The following is a 21,350-nucleotide window of genomic DNA, read 5'->3' on the forward strand; positions in this document are numbered from 1 at the left end:
AGCTGGGTCATCCTTTGCGATCTCAAAAAATGCCCAGGCTATGCAAGGCTTCGAGCCCATGCGACCTTAATAGCCACCACGACTTGTGCTCAGAGGCACAGTTGTGGTTGAGGATGCAGTTGTTGACATGCTTCCAGTATTCCGTCTCTGTCCAGGAAGGCGCAACCTAACCTCATCGTCAGACTCGTCACTAGCATCCTCCTCCACCTCCTCTGCTGACCACCTGGACTGGCGGACTGTGGGTTGACAGTAAGTGGGGTCTCCAACCTCGTCATCATCACTCTGTGTATTCTTACACCCGTCGTCTTCAGAGCCAACCTCTTCCTGCCCTGACCGAAAAGTCAAATTTTCGTTCCAATCAGGTATCTCAGTCTCATCATCATCTTCCTCATTGTCTCCACCAACAGGAGTTACAGTTTGGGAACGAGGGTCTACATTATGCTCAGAACCTTCTGCATCTGGGACTGGATCCGACTCACAAAGATTCTGGGCATCAATGCACATCATTTTTTCGTCTGGATTCACAGAAGCTCTGGAGAAGACCTCTGATTCCCAGGCTATGAGTAAACAGCTCTGCAGACTCAACCATCTGTGTTACCCCATACTCAGATGGGCGGCTGGAGATTTGGGAGCTGTGAGGAAGCAAGTGCGATTGGGGTGACACCTCTGAGGACTGGAGTATTTGCGATGTTGAAGTTGAGGTGAGGGAGAGACCACTTGAACGATCACTTGATATCCGTTCAATCACCTGCTGTTTTTGTGCCTCATCTGGAATTTGTAGCGATGCTCGTAGCTATTGTCGTAAGAAAGGGATATCAGATTGTCCACGAAAAGAAGTAGACATCTTACTATGGCTGGAAGATGGTCTTTTTTCTGCAGATGTTACTGTGGCTTTACCACCTACCCCATGGACACAATCTTTTTTTCCCTTTCGAACATGCCTATTCCCCTTTCCACCAGCAGCAGGCCTTTTGCCACTCATTTTGGTGCTTTACTAATTGGCAACTCTGTATCTCTAATTGTTGGCACAAAAAAACAATGGATGGAAACCGAGCAGAGCTGAGTGGCCAAACTGTGCTCCTAGGTCCAAAACGATTTACTGGGTTAGATGTAGTAAAAAGTTAGATAAACAGGCGGAGTAGCTTCACAGGCGGGCTACTCCGCTGGCGTGCAGACACTGCTCCTAGGCCCAAAAAGATTTACTGGGTTAGATGCAGTACAAATTTAGATACACAGGCGGTGGAGCTTCACAGGCGGGCTACTCCACTGACGTTCAGACACTGCTCCTACGCCCAAAATTATTTACTGGGTTAGATGCAGTAAAAATTTAGATACACAGGCGGAGTAGCTTCATAGGCGGGCTACTCCGCTGACATGCAGACACTGCTCATAGGCCCAAAACGATTTACTGGGTTAGATGCAGTAAAAATTTAGATACACAGGCGGTGTAGCTAGCTTCACAGGTGGGCTACTCTGCTGACTACCAGACAATGCTACTAGCCCAAAAGGATTGGCTGAGCTAGATTACACCACATGCTGTGACAAACACTTGCACAGCACTGGCACAGACCTGCCTGGCAAAAAGTGCTATGAACTGCTGTAACCTACCCTGAAAAGGGCTGATATTACAACTAGTCCCGACTGCTTAAACCTATCTTTCAGAAAATACGCTCCCGAAAAAGACTTAGTCTGTATAGCGCCCACAGCAGCAGCGGTGTCGTCTAACACTAAGCTGCAGTAGTGAGGAAATGGTGGCGACGGGGAAAATGGCTGGTTCTTAAAGGGCAAGGACATGTGACATACACAGCCAATGACACATGCCCTTGCTTGTGTGCATCACATGCACATTGCTGTGTGTGTGTGCACTGCTGATAGGCTGAGAAACTGCACCGCTCCACTGTAAATGCGGGAAAGAAAAAAAAAAATGAGATCGGCATTATTTTAGCACAGATCTATCCCCGGCCCCCTTTACACTGAAACATTCTATTAACAATGATAAACAGTTTTAATGTACAAATCAAGTTAGGCTTTTGGTGAACTAACAGTTATCAAACAGAAACTCGAACAGCCGAATTTTAAGCAAATTGTTCGAGTTTGTCAAACGACTCGAACACCGCCCAAAACAGCTCGAATTTGAAATTGGCGAACAGTTCGACTCGAACACCGCTTATCTCTTCTACTGCTACACAAATATCTAATAAAAATACTCCCTTGACTGTCCACCTGACAGCACTGGGCAGTTTGAGTCTTTCAGCCAAATGTGTGCGAGTTCAAATCCCACTAGGTAATCATCTTTCGGACCACTCTTCTACATTTGGCACTGTGTCCCCCACCTGTGGAAAGTGGGGGTAAAGTGACCTGAACAAGTGGCAGCTTTCACGTTATATCTGAACAGGAAGTTAGAGGACACCGATTGGCTGCAGTGTTTACATGATGCACCCTACCAAATGTTGATGCCAGTAGACAGGTGAGAGACACCAGTGCACTCCTCTGAATCCGGGAAGCGTACACCCAGCTTCAGAGATGCAGTGATCCTGCCGGAATGAGCAACACGCATGCACGAGATTTGCAAGAGCAGTGATGATGCCGCTTGTGCAAATTATGTTATCTCGCCCACAGCAGCATGATAACATGGAAAGAGGGCTGACAAGACAGAGGAACTAACACTCCATGCACTAGTCAAAGCCTCATTAACATAGAAAATGGGGAAATTTTAAATGCTTTTTTATACCTCATTTGTACAGAAACGTTATACCGGGACAGTTAGGCAGGGAATTTTCTGATACATTAGTGAATGCTGCTGGGTTGGAGGGCATGGGGGACCTGACAGGTTCCCTTTCACCCCTTAACGTCTGCATATACATGTTTTAACGGCAGCAGTTAAGGGGCCTTATTCCTCAGCACCGCTTTTAACGCCGCTGAGAAATAAGTGGGGTAGTTGAGACCCGGGAGAACATGAGTCGGGCCGGTTTTTACCATCCCCAGTCACGTGATTGCGAATAACGGCGATCACAAAAAAACAAACAGATTTTTCATTCATTTCTCTCTCCTCTGATATGATCTAGCATACCAGAGGAGAGAGAAATGGGGTTCCCCGATCCCACCCCGGTACCTCCGCCATTCCAGGACCCTCCTGCTCTGTCCCCGCGTCATCTTCCTAGGAGAAAATGGTGAGCACATGTGCAGTGCGCCCGCCGAGATCTGCCGGCTGTGACTCGGCAACAATAGGAGATTTTTCCTATTGGTTCACTTTGATCACTGTGATAGACCCTATTACAGTGATCAAACAAAAAATAATAAATCAAACCCCCTTTTTCACCCCTTTAGATAAAAATAATAAAACAAATTTGTATTATTTTTTCCATTCCTTGCAGTTAGGGTTAGGGCTGGGGCTAGGATTAAGGTTGGGGCTAGGGTTATGGTTGGGGTTAAGAATGGGGCTAGGGTTAAAGTTGGGGCCAGAGTTGTGTTGGGGCTAGGGTTGTGTTAGGGTTATGACTGGGGTTACGGTTGGGTCAGTGGTTACAGTTGTGTTGGGGTTAGGGTTGCGGTGTTGGGGTTAGAGTTGGGATTAAGGCTGGGGGTGTGTTCGTTTCTGCTATTCAGGCACATCAGGGGTCTCCAAACGTAACATGGTGCCCGCCATTGATTACAGCCAATTTTGAGTTCAAAAAGTCAAACAGCGCTCCCTCCCTTCTGAGCCCTGCCATGTGCCCAAACAGTGGCTTTCCCACTCATACGGGCTATTGACATACTCAGGATAAATTGCACAACAAATTTTGTGGCCCATTTTCTCCTCATTTCCTTATGAAAATAAAAAGTTTGTGTCTAAAGTAAATTATTTGTGAAAAAATTGAATGTTAATTTTTTCCTTCCATATTGCTTCAGTTCTCGCGAAGCACCTGAAGGGTTAATAAACTTCTTTAATGTGGTTTGCGCACTTTGAGGGGTGCAGTTTTTAGAATGGTGTCACTTTTGGGTATTTTCTGTCACACTGACCCCCCAAAGTCACTTCAAATGTGACGTGGTCTCTAAAAAAAAAATGGTTTTGTAAATTTTGTTGGAAAAATGAGAAATCGCTGGTCAACTTTTAACCCTTATGACGCCCTAACAAGAAAAAAATGAAGTTTCCAAAATTGTGCTGATATATTAACTATTTTGTGTCACACGACTATTTTCAAAATTTTTGCCAAATTTCCGTTTTTTTTTTCATAAATAAACACAAGTCACATGAAAGAAATTTTACCACTAACATGAAGTACAATATGTCACGAAAAAGCAAACTCAGAATCAGTGGTATCCATTGAAGCGTTCCAGAGTTATAACCTCATAAGGTGACAGTGGTCAGAATAGTAAAAATTTGCCTGGTCATTAAGGTCAAAATTGGCTAGGTCATTAAGGGATTAAACATTTCTGAAATTCCACAACAATATTAGTTTTACCAGAGCAATATACCGTATATACTTCAGTATAAGCCGAGATTTTCAGCATTTTCCATAAGGGTGGAGCCGCATATTCATTACTGTAATGAGCGGTAACGATGACCGCTCAGTACAGGAAGAAGCAGCAGCGCCCGGGATGCAGGGACTGCACCACGCCAGGAGCAGGTGAGTGTAATGGGGAGGGGGAGCGCTGCGCGATATTCACCTTTCCTCGTTCCAGCCGCCGCTCTGTCTTCAGTGTCTTCTGCAGTGACGCTCAGGTCAGAGGGCGCGGCGACGTGGTTAGTGCACACCCTCTGCCTGAACGTCAGTGCAGAAGACGCTGAAGATGGAGCGGCGCCGGAACAAAGTTAGGTGAATATTGAAAGTGAAGCGTAGAAAAATTGGCAGCACTCACCAGTCTTCACAAACAGGCACTTTATTGTAGCATATCTTCATGGCACGGGGTGTATATACAAAAGAAAGTGACAGCCGAACGACGGCCGTTTCGCGCCCACCAGGTGGGTGCGAAACGGCCGTTCGGCTGTCACTTTCTTTTGTATATACACCCCCGTGCCGTGAAGATATGCTACAATAAAGTACCTGTTTGTGAAGACTGGTGAGTGCTGCCAATTTTTCTATGCTTCAATATCGATGATGGTCGCTTTTCTGGCTTTAGCACCCGAAGTCTGCGGCTGGCTGCAGTTTGAAAGTCTGGCGTGTTCTTGGTCTGGTGGAGCGGTCAGCTGTTTTCTAGCCCGTGCACTGAATATTGAAAGTGCCGGGGCCTGAGCGACGGAGAGGTGAGTATGTGATTTTTTTTTTTTATCGCAGCAACAGCAAATGGGGCAAGTGTCTGTATGGAGCATCTTATGGGGCCATAACGTTTGTGCAGCACTATAATGGGGCAAGTGTCTGTATGGGGCCATAATCAACGTTTGTGCAGCACTATATGGGGCAAATATCTTTATGGAGCATCTTATGGGGCCATAATCAACATTTGTGCAGCATTATATTGGGCAAATGTGTCTATGGAGCATCTTATGGGGCCATTATTAACCTTTATGCAGAATTATATGGGGCATATTTCAATATGGAGCATCTTATGGGGCCCATCATAAACTTTATGGATCATTATATGGGGCTCCTGATTCAATATGGATATTCAAAAACACTTAACCTACTGATGTCTCAATTAATTTTACTTTTATTGGTATCTAGTTTTACTTTTGACATTTACCGGTAGCTGCTGCATTTCCCACCCTAGGCTTATACTCGAGTCATTAAGTTTTCCCAGTTTTTTGTGGCAAAATTAGGGGGGTCGGCTTATACTCGGGTATATACGGTAGTAATGAAACAGTCCAGTATCAAGAGTTTGTGTCTTGATACATTTCCTCAATAATAATAAACTAAACTAATCAATGTATTTTAGCAGTTCACAGCAAAACAACAAGAAGGGAAAAGATTGTGTAGAAATCATATATTAGTAGTTTCTCTGCTACATTAAATACCTAGAATGTAATTGCTCCCATAATTGTTAGGCTCACAGACTGCGTTGCCTGGTGTTAGGAAAGTTCATCTCGCTTAATACTGGAAATGGGTTTATTTGTATGCTAACAGACCAGATTTACTCTAATCGAAGACACAGCCCTACTTCACACAGCGGCAGAGGGAAAAGATTCAATCTGAGGAAATATATTAAATTGAGCGTTTTTTATGAGTCCTCAGGGACAATGCAGGAAATTTATTTATGTAATATATATAATACCGAGACCTGGGAGATTTTGATTTCCTTCCAAGCTTGGGAAGAGCCGGCTTCCTAATCCCTTCAGCAGGTTAGTGCTTTTGAATGTAATATTATCCGCTATTCAGGTGAGGTCACTGCCCGTTAATTCCGGTCAGGAGCAAATTCACATGATACAGCTTCAATGCATTGGTGTTTACACGTGCCACTATAAGGATATGTATTATCACAGCCTCCGATTATAGCTTTACTGATCCAATGACAGATTTAAGGGAGAAGTCCAAAGTGTAAAAGAAGCCACAGAATAAGACCTGGAGAAGAAAAGCACAAAGCTTCTTGTGGTGGGTGGGGAGTCAGCAATATTATATAAAAATTAGGCCTACATGAAACGGCTCTTTCATACACGGATTTCCCAGTAACATGTATGTATTTGGTTAAAATTACTTTTACTTGGGAATTCTGCATATTTCTCCAAGAAAGAATCAGATTTTTTTACTCAATATGCAGCGCAATAACCAACAAAGCGTTAATACCTAGGAATAGTAAGACTAGTAAAAATTTGCAGTGCTTAGAGATCAGTGACATAATTAACAGGTCTTGTCCCATGACTTAGTATAAGAAGCCAAACCAGAAACTCCATTTGCAAATATTTTTTGTGGTGTTTGCACCTCATCAGTCCAATGCAAGAGAACGGATTAAGCTGTGTGAGAGGCCTTTAACGGGTGGACTATGGGGTAAAGTTTCACCTTATGGATAGTGGCAGAGTAGTGTATGGAGACATATGGCAAAGCCTTTTCAAGAGCCAGTATTGACTTTTAGGCTTTCTAATTCCAACAGTTTGTGCCCTCTTCCTCTCTGAAGAGGCAATTTGCATATTTAAATTCCAAAAGAGCATTGCATGGCTCATAATTCTCCTTATGCTGACTTGGCTTTCTCCACAAGGAGAAACTTCACACCTTAGTCCACATTTCAAGCAATACACTCTTGGATGCGTTTTATACCTGATAACTGCCTCATTAGGCCTTGTTGTCACACATTTTATATAGTGAGTAATGCTATAACTGAGACAAGAAGACACTCACATTTCCATAATCGATGTAAAACACATGAACCTTGGAGGGTGACTCAACCTTCTCCACACGAGCTCGGTACCTGGAAGAACAACAAAAAATAAGTAAGTACTTGGATTAGTGATTATTTCTATAATGCCAGAGGCTATAGCTACCAAGCAAGTACTTAAAGTCAAACTCTTTAAAAAGGCATACTGATGGGTTAGTTAGTGGTACATAGCCATGTCAACTAGATCTCTGTCTAGGCATCTCTCTCTGTGGTTCTTAGAAATCACTTGACTTTTGTTAAGTAAGGCCTCTTTCACACTTCCATCTGCTGGCGGGCGTTATAATGCTTTGTTCTCAAAAACAGGCCTAAAGGTACTGTCACACTAGACGATATCGCTAGCGATCCGTGACGTTGCAGCGTCCTCGCTAGCGATATCGTCCAGTGTGACAGGTAGCAGCGATCAGGCCCCTGCTGTGCTGTCGCTGGTCGGGGAAGAAAGTCCAGAACTTTATTTCGTCGCTGGACTCCCCGCAGACATCGCTGAATCGGTGTGTGTGACACCGATTCAGCGATGTCTTCACTGGTAACCAGGGTAAACATCGGGTAACTAAGCGCAGGGCCGCGCTTAGTAACCCGATGTTTACCCTGGTTACCATCGTAAAAAAACAAACAGTACATACTTACATTCAGCTGTCTGTCCCTTGCCGTCTATTTCCTGCACTGACTGCTGGCCGCAAAGTGAAAGTGAAAGCACAGCACAGCGGTGAGTCACACAGCGGTGACTCACCGCTGTGGCTGTGCTCTACTTTCACTTTGCGGCCAGCAGTCAGTGCAGCAAACAGACGGCAAGGGACAGACAGCTGAATGTAAGTATGTACTGTTTGTTTTTTTACGATGGTAACCAGGGTAAACATCGGGTTACTAAGCGCGGCCCTGCGCTTAGTTACCCGATGTTTACCCTGGTTACCGGGGACCTCGGGATCGTTGGTCGCTGGAGAGCGGTCTGTGTGACAGCTCTCCAGCGACCAAACAGCGACGCTGCAGCGATCCGGATCGTTGTCGGTATCGCTGCAGCGTCGCTAAGTGTGACGGTACCTTTAGGCCTCTTTCACACTTCCGTCTTTGCAGTCCCGTCGAGATGCGTCGTTTTTTCAGAAAACAGGATCCTGCAAAAAAAATTTCAGGATCCTGAATTTTCTTATAGACTTGTATTAGCGACATATCGCGACGGATGGCCACACGTTTCGTCCGTCGTGCACTGGATCCTGCGGAATTTGACGGCCTGTCTTTTCCAAAAAACGTTTCATGAAACGTTTTTTTGTCTGCAGTGTAAAAACGTTCCCAGACGCCTCCTGCAGCATACGACGTTCCACAGAATGGGAGCCTATGGACACTGGATCCTGCGCACACTGTGAAACGCAGGAATCCAGTGACGGATGCGTTTTTACTTTTAAGCATGCCTGGAAGCATATTCCATCCCGGGAAAAAGTGTCTCTCTCGCTCACTGGATGCGTTACACACGTTTTTCACTATTTTCACGACGTCCGTCGATGCGTCACAACAACGCATTACGACGCCCGCCAGCAGACGGAAGTGTGAAAGAGGCCTAAATAGAGATGTCTGGTTAGGTAAAAAAAAATTACACATTCTCTTACAGAATTCTTAACTGATAGAAAGCATCACATATCAGGATTTTTATCTCTTGACCAGAGTGGAGAGCAGTTATTGTTATTGTTTCTCTCCCTGGAAGACCTTTGCTGTCTTGCAGTACATGGACAACACATTGATTGGAACAAGCAGTGGTGTAGCATGGGTTGCCAGAACCTGGGTCACGTATTTTGCACCATCGAACCCATGGCCATTGCCATTCCTTTAGCACCCTCCATCAGCGCAATACTGCCCCCCCTTACTCCCTAAGCACAAGTATTTCACTTTAAGGAAATAATGATGTAATTATATTTTGTCCTTTGACCCACTAGTTATTTTTTGCCGAAATCAAACATAAAACTTTTAAATAAAGTTTTACATTGTTCTATTAGATTTTTTTCTATTTTCTTAGTATATTTTTGTATGTAACTCTTTTATTACACTCATCCTATTCGTAACTCTAGTCCTAACCATAGATAATGTTTATTATACTGTATTTTTTTTTGTTTCATTTTACAGGGAACACTTTTTAAAATTTGAGATGGCTTCCCTAGAAGGTCTCTCCTCTCACTTGTAGATCTGGGAGCTGTGGTACAGTACAGTGCAGTCTTTCTCATTTAGGTCGTTTCCTGTGCTGAGTGCACCAATTGAGATGTTAAAACAGTTACAGGCTGCTTTACTCATATGGCTTGCTGACTGGGCACTCAAGGAGCCCCTTTACCACTCCAAAAATATGTGGCAATTGGCAAGAGTTCATTTTGCCCCCCGGGGAAACTGTTCCTGTACCTCCATCTACTACTGAGAATATTCATTGTGTAACACTGTACTACTCCTGTGTTGGTGCCACAGGCAAACCAAATACCTATTGCCTGGATTCCCCACAGATTGCAGTTGTCTGGGGGTTCCTAACCAGGGAAAATGATATCAGCTTTATGTCAAATGACTAACCACAAATATTTTCCAAAGAGGGGACACTCTTTAATCACCATCAAAGAAAATAGATCTCCTGGTTATTATTTCACTACATCTCGATCTGTTTGATATAACAATACACTACAACAATGATGCATCAGAACGCTAAAAGAGGAGACCCGAGATGGACATAAGAAATCATGCTGATTTGGGATGAAAACAGGTTACACAAGTGGGAATTATGTCAAGTACTGAAAAGTAGCACATCAGTTTACTGATCTCAGAAGTCTTCCAGTTTTAATTGGGACTAAATATGCAAAACTCCCAAATTTCTATGCTTGTTCCCACCTCCCCCCCAAAAAAGCTTAAAAAGAAAGAATCTGGCACGCATACATGCCGTGTAACATATCCTAAGGGTATAATACTCTGCTGCTAATTAATAGATTGATGTACGCTGTTTAAAGCCAATATACTAAACAACAGCTATAATTAGAGAACAGATATGTCTGGGAATTTGATGTTCCCTTTTAAAAGACATTTAAATCTGAGACGTTTCACAGAGGAGAAACTAAACTCTAGAGCAACATGCATGTCCTCATTTATCAGACTGTCTGTTAGTGTTTAATGAGAGCAAGAAAAGGCTCATCAAGAACACCGATCCATTCATTCCACTGAGCAGGGAGACAATCACTCTGGCTTTTAATGGGTTACTAGGTATTGTATATTAAAGGGAAAAAAACATCGATCCAAACTAAATATCATACTTGGAAAGTCAATTAATATAATACATTGCAACCATACTTTACTGACTACATGGAGATTTCATGGCTATGTAGAAAAAAGGTTACTGATTAAAAAAAAAAAAAAGAATCAATGGACATCAACAGCCTTTAGACATAAAGAATTGGTGTGCAAGAAAATAAAATATCAATGTGACAAATGGAAACCTCAAGATGTTCAATTCTTGGGTTCCCAGGAAACAAAAGCTCAGAGGTGTTTTGCATATAGGCTTATCCACCCTTCGATGGAATCAAAACATTGGTTGCCAACTAGTTCCCATGGGAAGACGATAGTGGTGAATTTACACTGGACGAACATTGAGATTGTGCAATCTTGGGGATGCTAGCTCGTTTCTCGATAATTGGCCTGTTTAAACAGGCTGCCAACTCTCCCAACAAAAGCACTAAAAACGCTTGCTCATTGGGTGAAAAAAGTTAAGATTGCTTAAAAATCAAAGCTATCGACAGCACATAGTCCTATGTAAACAGGACATGTGCTCGGATAACAATGATACTCTACCTCGCAGGACAACTTCAATAATGACTGTTCTGTGTGCATAAAACTGCAGTCGGCCTGTCTTAACTGGCCACTAAACGTCATCCGATTGGTGGTCATTGGCAGACGCATGTGAATGGTCCTCAACACAGACCCTGCAAATAGCATGTCAATATAAATATAACGTGAACAGCACACCACACACATTAGACCAAATTCACTTCAGATTTTTTTTTTTTTTTTTAACTGGCACATGAAAAGCTGCCTTTTTTCAGTGTACTGGATCTCATTTTGGACTGGGCCAGTTTTTAAAATACGCCCATCATTGCTTTTCTCATTAGAAAAAATACTTCAAAACTTCTTCTACGACTTATTCAGGGAAAAACAGACAGCACTAGGATGGCATACTGATGGCATCAGAGTGCTGATTTTTTATGCAAACCCATTCACTTGAGTGGGCTATTTGGGACTGATCAAGGTAGGGCTTTTTGTATTCAGTCTGAAAAAAAGACACTTGAAAATGCGCACTGATTGTAATGGGTCTGTACACTATTGGTTAAATAAACCGAAAACAAAAACGGATGTGTGAATAAGCCTTTAGTTCAGGGGTGCCCAACCTGTAGCTCGGGACCCAATTGTCAGTAATGTGAATGCTACATTGATATGAAATGTAATTTTTGGATTCCTATAAATTCTAAAACCTCCATATGTAAATGATATTTTGGACTGAAAACAATGGAAGCAGAAGCTGCTTTCGGAGACACACACCATTACCACCCTGGTAAGTTGGATATATCGGGCTTCGTTGCAGCAAATACAAGATGCTATAGCATAAATGGCTGCTTATAGTAAATTATTCTACGAGCACAGACCTATGGAGAACTAAAACCACTGGCTATTTATAAGCTGCTATGTTGTGCATTACACCGCAGACTAGATATCCTGACAATGCAAGCAAGGAAGCATCTGTATGTCTTAAGGGATCAGCAACGGTGCATCCCTCATCCATCTCCCACACTGCTGAGCTAGAATATGTACAGGGATATTGAAGAAAGTGCTCTCATTATTAATGACTTGTATCCTTGCACTGACTGCACAGGACTGCAGACATAGGCTTGGGAGGTGTAGAAGTACTCTCTAATCACTAGATCTCTCACAATCTGTCTCACCTACTTACTGTGCATTCAACGGACACCGGAATCTGTAGATCCAACAGTGTGTCCATAGTGCTGTAATGCCCACTGCACTTGTTTCACTGAGAAAAGCATGGGAAGTATTTTTTTTTAATCTTTTGTTCATTCCTTGTTTTCAAGCCCCAAAAATCCTGATATGTATACCATGAAAAAAAATGACATCCGTCTGCCATTCATCACTCATGGGCTCCTAGATTAAAATATAGAAGTATCCTTTTTTCTCTTCAAATGGTGTTGTTCGGAATCATGACAAATTGTATTACAAAAGGGTTGACCCTTTTCAGAAAACTTTTCCATATCTGCTGTTTGATGTAAAAAAACAAACTTCTGTCCTTACCCTCCCCGGATCCAGAGCGGAGTCTCCAGTGTTTGGCTGCAGTGGTGACGTCACATTCACATTGCTGAAGCCGATCACTGAGCTCAGCGTCTCTGTCAATGTAGATGGCGTGAGCCACCGAGTTCAGTGATTGGCTACCTCATTATTGACGTAGCGGAGACACAACACTAGACCTGGGGAAGGTAAGTAAAACACACAGTTTGTATTTTTACAACAAACTGTGCAGCATGGGGACACGTTTTCCGAAATAAGGTCGGGGTGGACACACTGCAGTAAGACAGTGGGATTACTAGGAAAAGACCAAGATAAATAACCGTCTGAGCTATGTATCAGATTGGGTACCTTTCACATATAACACAATGTTTCTAGTAGGATGATAACATTACATGAATGACATTGTCATTAAACTCACCATTCTCCATCCACAAATTTAGCAATGCAGTAGTCTCCTCGGCGTGGGGAGAACGACCCTTCCAATGGGGGAGTGCTAGCAATTTCACTCCTCATGCTCTCCATGAGCTTCTCAAGCTGTGTACCTGCAATTCAAACACAATATTTTCATCATAAAGAATATACATTGAGAGATGACAGGGAATCACCCACATTATTTTATAATAATTGATATTGAAATATTCCTTTCCTTTTTTCTATTGTTTCTTTTGTTATTTTAGGTTTATACATTTTATTTTCTGTACATGATTTTAAGGGGGTGAGGAGAGATCTTGTCTGCGCTGCTCTTAACAGTATTTAGACATAAGCTTAAGGGTACGCTGCCAAAAGTTCAAGAGCTCCTATACAGTTGGTTTTAAGTGAAAGCAGGAGGAGGACATACATAATCCAAAGGCTGACATTTCTCAATTCACTCACGGTGTGGGGTTTATAAACAAGTACTGAACAAGTTGTAGATTGTGAGCCCTCGCGGGCAGGGCCCTCTCTCTTCCTGTACCAGTTGTGACTTGTATTGTTTAAGATTATTGTGCTTGTGTATTTTCTTATGTATACCCCTTTTTCCCATGTAAAGCGCCATAGAATAAATGGCGCTATAATAATAAATAATAATAATATAACCTTACTGCAGCTGCATGGACCACAGGAAGCAGTAAAATGGCTCTTACTCATTTAGATTTAGATGAGAGCGTTTTCGACATGTCTTGTGACTTATCCTGAGGTCACTGTGCAGTAATGGGGAGGAGGGGAGCTGTGATCATCACCTACTCTGAATGGTGCACTCGGTGTTATATCATGTGGTTATGGGTCATTATACTGCCTGCCATAAGAGATAACTGCTGCAAGGTGATCAGGAAGTGTTAAACTAATATTAGGCTTAGAGGTCAGTCTAAAAATATTAGGATATGTACAGTATTTAATATAGAGGAAGAAAAACCCCAATATAAATTCGTGCTTTAAACATAAAGTCATTATCTGATAACATACTCCATTTAAAGGAAGGAACCAAAGCTGGGGGAGAAATCGGCAGTACCAACACATATTTCCATCAATATTACCGCTATCTAACCAACTATGTTGTGCAAGACTAATAGACCCCTCTAAAGGACACAGGACTCAAAATAGATAAGAAATCTTCAGCCAAGGGCTTTAACATACCAAACCTCTTCAAGGCAGCAGAAAAACTCTCTCCTTGAAGCAATAACATGACAACAAAGTTTGAGCTTGTACAGAAGCTGTTATACAACCTTACATCCTATGACTGACGAACCAATTATTTATTAACCTAATTATGTTGTTTTTATCTGTGTGTTCTTATTGATAAATGCCTAATAATAACAAGTAGTACAAGACAGTACATGCTGAAATGGTGCAGCAAGTTGAATGGCTAAATCAAAGGCCCCTTCATTTATCCACGGACATTTCTAATTAGATGCGTAACGAGTTTTAGAGGTTGTTATTATTGCCCAAAGACAAATGCATTCACAAAACAGACATGAAGACACGTGAACTTCGGCTTTTTACTGGCAAGATAACTTCTATGACGGTCACTACAATGACGGTCACTACACAAATACCATGACACAGCTGGATACCTTGATGCAAAAAGATGTAACTTGTGTTCAATGGCTTGCACCAAAGTAAAAGGGTACAGTTACAGTTTTCTGCATCATGACATTTTTCGGCATAGACTACTTCTGTACATACTATAGAAAAGCAAAGAAAAAATGTATCACTGCTCCCTTCATAACATGTGAGTGAATACTTCTGTAGAGAAAACACAAAACCAGATTATAAGTAAATGCAAACTTAAATTTGAATAACTCCATATTTGGCCTTCCTTAGCTTCCCCCATAGCAAGCACTAGAGATTAGCAAAATTCAAATTCACCAGCTTCGCTGAATTAGTCAATGAAATTTAATTTCACAATCACAAATACTGCAAAACCTTCAATCGCTTTTAAAAGTCGTGTGTAACACATTGGGGTCTCCTAGCACTGCATCCAACCCCTTTAAAGCTTTTTAATGCAAAAAAGCCTTAGACCTCAATACATATGGCTATGAGTAAACATATGGTAACTACTAGCAACCAACAATCCGTTTAATAACAGTGCACTGACAGACTTGTTATGCTTTTTAACATTAAAAAATGGTCCAAAAATTATCCCTCTTTGTCTTTTGTCATTGGGCCGACTGTTCTGTCTCTGCCTGCAAATCCAGGAGAATGACTGAACTATGCTGTGCAGAGGTCTATTGAAAATTTGTCTGCTAGGCAAAAAGGTCCAGGCTAAGTTTGCTTGCTTGCATTTTATAAATGATGCATGTAGAGCACAGGACTTGATGATGACCATACACTTTCATGTCACAGTCTGCCCTATCAACTTTATATGTTGCTTTCTGTGCCTACTGTGATGTCCAGACCACAGTTAACGTTGAGTCAGGGCTCAATTCCAAGTTCGGTTACTCTCACCGAGGGGCAGCTTGTGACAAAAAATAACACTTCAACAGCTGGTTGTGTTCCCAGTAGTGGGAAAGGGCCCAAACATGCACAAGGGCCTATTTATGTATTAAAACCAGGCAAGGAACACACTGAAGAACAGGCTCCTTGTGGGCACTCCAGTAAGGCAGCCAGACATGATGTAAATACCATTTACCTGCAGATTACCACTATTTCTGCAGATATATGGTGTTTCAAGATATGCCAGGCTTCCTTTAAGACACTAAATAGCATCAACATCTACTATATAATTGTCTAAGGGTCACTTCCGTCTTTCTGTCTGTCCCGCATATTCATTGGTCGCGGCCTCTGTCTGTCATGGAATCCTAGTCGCTGATTGGTCATGGCAAAATGCCCACGACCATTGCCACGACCAATCAGCGACGGCCACAGTCCAGCGGCAATATGGCCGCTCTTTCCTCCCCGCAGTCAGTGCCTGTTCCATACTCCCCTCCAGTCAGCCTTCACACAGGGTTAATGCCAGCGTTACCGGACCGCGGTGTAACGCACTCCGGTTACGCAGCTATTAACCCTGTGTGACCTACTTTTTACTATTGATGCTGCGTATGCAGCATCAATAGTAAAACGATCTAATGTTAAAAATAATAATAATAAAAAAAGGTTATTCTCACCCTCCGACGTGCGTGCTGTCCTCGGCAGTGCAAGCGACTGGTTCCAGTTACAAAGATGCTATGCAAGAAGGACCTTCCATGACGTCACGGTCATGTGACCGCGACGTCATCACAGGTCCTGCGCTCATGGGACCGGAAGCTACGTGGCTGGGCAATATACTATGTGGTTGGGCAACATACTACGTGGCTGGGCAACATACTACGTGGCTGGGCAACACACTACGTGGCTGAGCAACATACTACGTGGCTGGGCAATATACTACGTGGCTGGGCAATATACTACGTGGGCTGTGCAATATACTACGTGGACATGCATATTCTAGAATACCCGATGCGTTAGAATCGGGCCACCATCTAGTTTAATATATAACAAGCTACTAAAAGACCACGTTAACCATGTTTGGATATTTCCCATTACAACATTGCTTGGCATTAGAGTACCCCATTTAGAATTTATAAACACATAGCTTCTCCCAGTAGCCAATTTACAATTATTTGGCATGAAATAAGAGGTTTTATTCCATCTTTTATTGAATTTTATTTCAGTTTTTTCGATTTTATGTACTGTGTTACCTGTCCTTGTATCACCCTGATTCCAGGCATTCTTCAATGGCCTCTACCTGTCGAGCATGTCTCTGCCGGTGGCTCATTAAGGCTGGGTATTGACTGCTCTCACTGACACAAGCTGCTGTGTTTATCATACAGACTGTGGGTGTGCAGCGTAATGTGAACGCTGACAGCAGTATGTAGGGGTCAGAATCACAGATCGAGTTTACTTTCTTGAGGTGGAAAATAGTCTGAAAATATTAACTCGTTTCTTTCAAGTCCCCAACTTCTCTCCAGCCTAACAGTTAAAGCACATCAGGTAAATGGTTCACCACTCACACTTGCATTAGCAGGTAGTCAGGCGAGTAAATATACTATACTACCAGTTACATCTCTATAGGTTGGAACAGACCCATACATGATAGGTGTTTACCAGACAAACTCAGAGCAACACATTCAGCTGACCACCAGGGCAAATAGCACCATGTGAAAATGCCCATCACTTGTGATCGGCACACGCCATGTGCTTCTGCAGACACAGATAACATTGTGCTTCTCTCAGCCTTTGAACAGACAGCAAGAAAGAACCATCAGAGTGTGCTTACAGCAGGGACACTTGTGTATAATATGAGGATTTAATTAAGTGATAACAAGCGGAGGGACTGGAGCGTAATCGGTGCAGGTGCAAAGTAACACTGGCTATGGAACAATGGCGGAACTTGCTGTGCTTTTTATGATATGATGTAACAGTATGCACACCTGTGGATTCATCTGGGACAGTTTCACAATATAGAACCATGGATATGTTTCAACCCTTTGCCAAGGCAGGAACGCTTACTACAAATATGATAAAAGACAGATTTTTTCATTCACACATGGTCACATTCAGTGCAAGGCTCCAGTCACTCACAACTGCTCATGTATTTACTGGAGATTTAACTGGCTGGAAATGAAACAGAACATGAGCTGTAATGGACAACAATGCCACCATAAAGCCGGAGAAGAAATACCCTCCATGGGGCCATATTACAGAGCCTGAAAAGCTGCAATAAACTGCAGCTTCTGATTGGGCTTAATACATCAAACACTGATGAAATTTACAGGCAATACTTTGGAGATTACCAGAAGGAAAACAAACACCTAATGATGGCGTCACAAATTGGGGAAATCATAACGAAATGTGAACAGCTTCACTCTGATGCTCAATACTGAGGCACAAAGTTGTAGTGTCCTGAAAGGCAAAGTCTGAGAAAACAGTAAGAAGCAGGGGCTACAAGCCTAGGAAGTCTACAGAAAGCATGCAGCACTCGTACTGACAGGTAACCTTCCGATAGAATAGGGCAGCGTCTAGAGCATCTGCCGTCTTGCATGGACACCTATGCTTCAGATGGCTAAAAACCTCATGGCGTAGGTGCGTATATTTAAACACTCTTCTAATTATTGCCATGGCAACCATATTTAAAGGGACAGAACAGAGAAAAAGTACAAAATAAATTATATCAGTGAGTCACAAAACTAGCTGATCATTTTTACAGAGTATATTCAGAAAAACGCACTTAGGCCATTTTTATCATTAAGACGCAAAATGCATTGTGCATCAGGCGTAATCTACGACTATCTCCCCCTTGTGGCAGAATTCGCCATGTCAGTTCCTGTGGATTTTACAACAATTGGATCTCTATGATGTATTGCTTACACATGATTAATGAGATGTGGTGATTCTTCACCTGACATTATAGACTTATAATGCTCACTGAACCTTTTAAACAAGCATCACATGCTTCTGCTTTAATAAATGGTCAAATGGTAGTTTGACAGCCTAGGAATTGCTGGACCCGATGTGTATTGCGCCACCCATCGATAAATACTTAGAAAATAGGCTGAGGCTACACAGAAACCTTGACTGCAACACCGGTCACGTGGCCAAAGATTGGTATGTGCCCAACTGTGACTTGGTATTACTTTTTGCAACTTGTAGGTGATACCCTAGAGGTCACAAAGTGACACCTGCATTACATGGCATTGTAAAATCAGCACACGAAGATCTTTGCCTGTGCAATCTGTCTCACCACAGCCTTATGTTTACAAAAGCAATTGACTACAAGAATTGCCTCCTTTCTGGAACATTGTCTGGAAAGTTCTCAATATAGTGAGCGTTTCATTATTCTCACGTTTACCTTAAGGCCTTGTAATTTAGTATACAAATATATATGTTTCCTACTCTAAGGGCAAAGCAACATCTAATTACTAATGTAAATGGTTGGTGAAACCTACAATACTGCATTAATAATGGTCCATAGCGGCTTTGTCATAGCAAACAGAGAAGAAGGCGTAGGTATCAGTCGGACTGAGGAGCACTAGGGGTGTATTCCCAGGTATCAATACACCTATATAGTACCATTTCTGAAATGTCCCATGGTAACCATGATGGTCTTCTCATAAATATAGAAAGCCTAATATTAGCCTCATATTACATGTGGAAACATGGGGAGCCCTTTTTTAAAAAAAAAAAATAAAATGGGAAAGGTCTCGTTTTCTCTGGTTGAATAGACAACGGCAGTGAGCGAATGCATCAGTGATTTATATGAGGATTGCCTCTGATTATTTCTTCCCTTCTTACATTGCTTGGTCAGCTAGAAAGTCATTCCACCTTGGTTCTTCTCACCTCACTGGGCTCACCCTTCATTAAACACAATGAGGGTTGCTGTGGTAACATGGAGAAAAGGAAAAAAAAAATCTCAGCAAGCGCTTCATCCTGCTGACCCAGCAAAATCTGGAAATTTGTACTCTACAAACACATAGGGAATTTTCAACAGGATACAGCTGAAAGCTCAGATGAATTTAGGGAATAATCCAGTTGAAAAGGTCGTAAACATGACAGATACAAGGTACCTGGAGCAGTAGTACTGAGCAGGAACCTGGAGACTACAAGGCTGTCAGATTTATGGACACCCCATATTGTTTAGCGCCAACATTGGTCTTTCTAGTTCACTGTATCTCCACTATGTATACACATCTCTCTAATCTCAAATCTATGATGCACGTTAGGACAGTACACAGATACAGCCGTCTTCACTTTCCTCTTGGCTTAATATACCAAGGTATGTGCTACAAGATTACAAGCTTTTGGAAGACTGCAATAAGATGTATATACTATACGAACGAGAACAAAAAAAAACACACGGTAAACACCCACAGAAAACTGACACACTGAAAGAATGCCACTGATGTATAATATACTGGCAGTGTTCAGTGTGGGCATTATTTTCATGCAAATATATGAACACCAGGGTTTTTTTTGTTCAGTAAGTAATTTTATGGTGGGTATGTATGGACTGTCTAGAGACCGCCTGAAAAAGTGCAGCAAAACCATCGCTAATAATGAACATAATGCACAGCAATATATGAAACATTGCTGTGGACATGTTCAGTCTTTTGCTACTTCTCTTAACCGCTTCAGGGTTAAAAGAAGTAGTATGTCCAATAATCTGGTGGATTGACTGTTTGCCAGGCATAGATTAATTTATAGAAAAGAAGATGATGCACAAATATCAACACCGTCAGCTAAACCCTTCAGGGTGAAGATCGCCAGCTATTTCCTAATGTGGCTTTGCGCAGGAAAACCTTGGCGGGTCTGCTGGCCTCTTAAGGCCCCGTCACACTTAGCAACGCTACAGCGATCCCGACAACGATACGACTTGTCAGGGATCGTTGCTGCGTCGCTATGTGTTCGCTGGTGAGATGTCAAACTGTGAGATCTCCCCAACGACGCAGCAGCGATGCGGCGACCTGTAGAACGATGTCACATGGCAGCTATTTCATGACGATTAACAGACCTCAATGAGGGACGTCCTGTCATGAGGTCGTTGGTAAGGTGTCAAACACAGCGATGTGTGCTACCCAGCGGGACCTCAACGATCAAAAAAAGGTCCCGGCCATTCCGACACGACCAGCGATCTCACAGCAGGGGCCTGGTCGCTGCTACTTGTCACACATAGCGAGATCGCTACTGAGGTCGCTGTTGCGTCACAAAACTTGTGACTCAGCAGCGATCTCGCTAGCGATCTCGCTTTGTGTGACGGGGGCTTTAGAGATGTTGTGTGCACATACCTAAAGTCAGGCAGTACAATTTAGAAAGGACAATTCAGCCTAATGACTTAAAGATATAAAATACATGGCTTTCATGTGGACCAGATCACAAAAAAATGACTTCCTGAAAGCTATTATAATGTAAGAGACATTGGTCTCTGAATAGTAAAGCATGGTCTGGATGGAGAGTGACAAATGAAGAGGTCACCGATAGGGGAGCACCCAGACGCCGGCTATACGTGCAGCCACATTTCAGCACTAATAACAATAGTCACTGGGAGCCATGCATGCTGCAGTGTTAGGGAGAACACAAAAATTACACTGTAATTGTATATTAATTCCTTAAATGTGTTGGGATTATTCTCTGAAGGGGAGTTGGAGGATGAAGTAAAATACACTAAAGTCTCAACATTCTCTGACAGGGATATTACCATTCAAATATTGTGCTTCATTTAGATTAATGGTTCTCTGTTCGGGCGGAAAAATTACGTTTGGGATTTTAATAAAAGACTTAAAATTGCTGTGGAATTACCTGTATCTGCAATAAAGTAA

At 42.5% G+C, this 21,350-nt stretch overlaps 1 protein-coding gene across 2 annotated transcripts in view; it reads right to left on the reverse strand.

The window, feature by feature from the left end:
* Positions 1–21,350, reverse strand: part of SND1 (staphylococcal nuclease and tudor domain containing 1) — a 980,965-nt gene that overhangs the window by 19,820 nt on the left and 939,795 nt on the right. For both annotated transcript variants that reach the window (XM_069765442.1, XM_069765443.1), the window contains exons 19-20: positions 13,001–13,124; positions 7,248–7,317 (exon numbers count right to left, since the gene is read on the reverse strand). In XM_069765442.1, coding sequence (XP_069621543.1) covers positions 7,248–7,317; positions 13,001–13,124 — 194 coding nt within the window. The remainder of the gene's footprint in view (positions 1–7,247; positions 7,318–13,000; positions 13,125–21,350) is intronic.

The sequence above is a fragment of the Ranitomeya imitator genome, chromosome 4 (assembly GCF_032444005.1).
Source record: "Ranitomeya imitator isolate aRanImi1 chromosome 4, aRanImi1.pri, whole genome shotgun sequence".
Taxonomy (NCBI): Eukaryota; Metazoa; Chordata; class Amphibia; order Anura; family Dendrobatidae; genus Ranitomeya; species Ranitomeya imitator.